Source organism: Cupressus sempervirens, chromosome 4 (assembly GCF_028749045.1).
Source record: "Cupressus sempervirens isolate cs-2001-9-10 chromosome 4, ASM2874904v1, whole genome shotgun sequence".
Lineage (NCBI taxonomy): Eukaryota > Viridiplantae > Streptophyta > Pinopsida > Cupressales > Cupressaceae > Cupressus > Cupressus sempervirens.
Window position 1 is genome coordinate 206,946,818 of NC_143121.1, and position 4,491 is coordinate 206,951,308.

A 4,491-nucleotide genomic window follows, 5' to 3' on the forward strand; every position below is an offset into this window, starting at 1 on the left:
TGGCCCTTCATAATCTCTATAGAAATTTAGATTCATTTTCTATGGATTAAAAACTTTTAGGGTGGATGAGAATCACAAATTTGGATAATTGTAATAATTTTTAAAAGTTTGATGCAAAGGGGGAATTATGTGCCAATATATAGGTTGTTAAGATACCAATGCACTAATATGGAAGGCATGTGTCCATGAGAAAAGGAAAAAATCCGACATAGCAAAAATTAACTATTACAATGGAAGTGTTGGAATAGATTGTTGAGTCTGTAATAAATTATGTGAAGGATATTTCTTATAATATTTCCTTGGAAATTAGAGAAATATTTCCTCAACACGAATTATTTGAATCAATGTGTGTTGTGTTTCTCCATTACTGGAGTTTAAAAAGTGCTAAATATTTTTGAGACAAGTTAATGGTAAAAAATTGGTCGTACTTCTGGAATTTGATTGTGTTGTAAGTTTTTTGCATCAACGTTTTGGATCACACACAGTGATCCATCATCAGGATGAAGAGCAAGAGAAAAATAATAATAAGCAGCAGACTGGAGAAAACACAAAGATATAACAAGAGGAAGGAGAGGAGGTGGGGGGGGGAACACGTGGATTGAGGGGGAGATAAAGTAATAAAGAATAAATAAATGAATTAGAAAAGTAAAAATAAAAATAAAAAATAAAAAATAAAAAAAATAAATTAAAAAAAAGAAAAAATAAAAATTAAATAGAATAAAAATAAAAAATAAAAACAAACAATCAAATGATAAATAACAATGAAAGCGCTCACAAAATGAGAATAATAATAACACTAATTGAAAAAACAATAAAAATAGAAATAAAAAATGAACGTAAAACCAAAATAGACCAAATAATAGATAACAATAAGAATGAACTAAGAATGAGAAACAAAATATTTTTAAAAAGGGGGGTCAACAAGGAAAAATTAAAAATAAAAATAAAAATAAAAATAAAAAATAAAAGTAAAAAATAAAAATAAAAAAGAACCACGGGGACCACCAACAAGTAAGAGGGAACAAAGGAACCAAAGATGGGAGCGTCCTAAAGATACCAACAACACAGCGAAAGGAAGGAGAAAAGAAGAAAAGGAAGAGAGCAATCACCAACCTCAAGCAGGCCACCAACTAGGGAGAAACTAGGAGCAAGGAGGCGAGGGGAGACCGACGGGCTCAGAACACCAAAGGATCAAGTTTGTTGGTCCTGAGTCAGCAAAGGAATCCATGAAGGGTTTAAGGTCCACCCATCATCTCTGTTGAGGTTGACAGGGTGACTGTTGATAATTATAGCTTCTTTGAGCTTCCTTTTGAAATAGTTGTCCTCCTTGGATATGATTTGGGCATCTTCTAAACAAATGTGGTGCTTAGTGGCTGACGAGTGCTCCGCTAAAGCAGACTGATGAACCCTGTCGTGTTTAATGTCGGCACTATGCTCCTTGATTCTAGTGCTGAAAGAGCGACCAGTTTCACCAATATACGGTATCCCGCAAGAGCAAGAAACTTTGTAGACTCCTGATGCTGAAAAAACATCTCTGGAATCTTTGAGAGCGGGGGTGCGATTCTATAGCCTAAACCAAGGTTTGAAGGCCACGCGAAGGCCTTTTCTGCTCAGAATCTTGGCCAGCTTCTGGGAGACCCCATCTATAAAGGGAAGTGACACAAAAGCGGGAGGCGGAGAGGGGTTGGGTCGGGGAGCAGAGAGGGAAAGAAAGAAAGAGCGAGCACGGACAAAGGCCCTAGAGATTTGTTTGTGGGAGTACCCATTTAATCTAAAGACTTGGCGGAGGTGGGTCAACTCCGAATTTAAGTGGTCATCATCACAAATCCTGAGGGCTCTTAAGGCTAAGGTTTTAAGCGTGCCAACTTTTTGACTCGGATGGTGGTGAGAAGAAGCATGAAGGTACAGATCGGTGTGCATGGCCTTCCGAAACACTCGACGTCCCAGAGAGCCATCTAGTTTCTTAGTGAGTAAAATATCAAGGAAGGGTAATTGATTGTTGGATTCAAGCTCTTTGGTAAAAGCAATGCTAGGAGAGATGTTGTTAAGATGAATGTGAAACTCTTCTAGTTTATCGATACCATGGGGCCAGCAAACATTGGTATCGTCAACGTATCGCTTCCACCATTTAGGCTTGAGGGGGAAAGAGTGGAGGGCCAGCTCTTCAAAGTGTTCCATATAAAGGTTAGCAATAACCGGGGAGAGTGGGGAGCCCATTGCGACCCCATCTACTTGTTCAAAGATAGTCCCTTGGAAGGAGAAGAAGGTGGACCTTAAACAAAGATCAACCAGATTAGCGATCTCCACATTAGTTTTCCTTTCCACAATACCAACGACGTCCGAAATAGGAACCTTCGTGAAGAGGGAGACCACATCAAAGCTAACCAAGATGTCATCCTCATCTAGTTTGGACTCTTTGATGAAGCTAACAAAGTCGGAGGAATCCTTGATGAAGGAGTTGGAATGGCCAAGAAGCGGAGAGATAAGCTTGGTAAGATGGGCGGCAAGATGGTAAGTGGGAGAACCTCTGGTGTCCACGATGGGTCTAAGGGGAATGCCAGCTTTGTGAATCTTGGGGACACCATAGATGCGAGGGGTTAACTCTTTGGACAGAAAAAGCCTCTTCTTAGTGGCATCATCAAAAGAAGAGGAGGAAATGGCCTTCCTGACATTCTTGGAAATCTTAGAGCACGGGTTGAAAGAGAGGGGTTTGTAGCTGCAAGAATCAGAGAGAAGGTCTGTCATTTTTGCAAGGTAGTCGTGCCTGTTCATAATGACAGTAGCATTGCCTTTGTCCGCTTTGACAAGTATAACATCGTTATTTTTCAAAAAATTGTTGAAGGCCGTGGATTCTCTCTTAGAGGTGTTACGCTTAGGAGGTTTAGCATGTCTAAGTGTAACCGCACAGTCCTGTCGAATTTCATCAGCAACTTCATGGGGGAGCGAACGGATGGCACTCTCAATCTCCACTAAGAGATCCACACGTGGAACCTCAAGGGGGGCAAGAGCAAAATTGAGGCCACGCTTGACAAAATTAAAAGTCAGCGGGTCTAGAAAAGCACTGGAAAGATTAACCACTAATTTGTTCTCCCAATCAGAAATGGTGGGAGCTGAGCTAGCAAGGTTGACCGGGCTAGAAGTGGAAAAAGGGAGAGAATGGTTCGAGGGGCGCTCCAAAAAGCTGTTGGTTGAAACGAGAGGAGGGGTAGGTGGAGACCGCGGGCACAAATGGGGAGAGGCAACATCAACCAAGAAAGAATTAATGCACGAAGGAGAGGAGTCAGAGAGGTTAGAGGAGGACGTACCCGGATGTAAATGCGATTGAACACCTTTGTGCGGTTGGACACCAAGTTGATACTCCCGTTGGTTACTAGCCGTTGGAGAGAAGGATCCATTGGGATGGAGTGACCGATGGGGGATCAATTTTGCAAAAGCAAAGAAATCAATGGGGTGATTGTAAATGAAGTTTTAGATGAATCTTGTTTGAGAGAGCAGTTGCATCATTTTGCCTAAACAATGGTGGAATAATATGATCTTATGCAAAACCCTAGAGAAGAAGGATCAGTAACAAAACTTTGGACAAATCTAGTTCAAAGTGAAGTGTTTTGAGATTCAATATTAGAATTTTTGAAGCTTGTTGAATTATGTTTGACCATGATATTGGGGTCTATGGTTTTGATAGATCAATTTTGCAAAAGCAAAGAAATCAATGGGGTGATTGTAAATGAAGTTTTAGATGAATCTTGTTTGAGAGAGCAGTTGCATCATTTTGCCTAAACAATGGTGGAATAATATGATCTTATGCAAAACCCTAGAGAAGAAGTTTCAGTAACAAAACTTTGGACAAATCTAGTTCAAAGTGAAGTGTTTTGAGATTCAATATTAGAATTTTTGAAGCTTGTTGAATTATGTTTGACCATGATATTGGGGTCTATGGAGGATGTGAGTGTTTTTAGTTCTTTGGGGTTCCTAAAATCAAAGGTAATAAATAAACTAGACAAGAATTTTGAAAATTGTTTGAGGTTGTATACATCCAAATATGTAATCAATACTTTTTCTTATGAAAGAGCACTCAAATTATGGATGAAGGAATGCCAAAGAAGAGGTTTGGGAAACATTTAAACAATGAGATCTATAACTTAGGTAGTGGTGCTGGTAGTGATAGCATTGATGTTGAAGTTGAGGATTACTATGAGGATGACAAAGGTATGTGCATTGGAGAAAAAATGGAGCATGATGGACTATTTGAACTTGATGCCAAGGAATCTGAAGATTCAGATGATGAAATGATGTGGCAAGTTTAATAGTTATAGTATGATGTGTCAATTTTGAATTATCATCTAAATCTAATAATGATTCATCTATCGTGCATAATAAGTCATATAATTTTTAAAATGTCTTAAATATTAAAAAAACAAGTACATTTTAAGTTAGATGATGCCATGATTCATGAACCAAGATATATTCAAATTTTTCCATTACTATTGCTTT

General features: G+C 38.8%; 1 protein-coding gene across 1 annotated transcript; it reads right to left on the reverse strand.

Moving 5' to 3' along the window:
- Positions 1 to 1,563: 1,563 nt before the first annotated feature.
- LOC149560711 (uncharacterized) lies at positions 1,564 to 2,772 on the reverse strand. The gene has a single exon (XM_089827671.1). The coding sequence runs from the start codon at positions 2,770 to 2,772 to the stop codon at positions 1,564 to 1,566; it is 1,209 nt and encodes a 402-aa protein (XP_089683797.1).
- Between the last annotated feature and the right edge of the window lie 1,719 nt (positions 2,773 to 4,491).

Excerpts from the sequence above, each read along its gene's own strand:
- LOC149560711 (XM_089827671.1), bottom strand. The coding sequence starts at position 2,772 with ATGAACAGGCACGACTACCTTGCAAAAATGACAGACCTTCTCTCTGAT.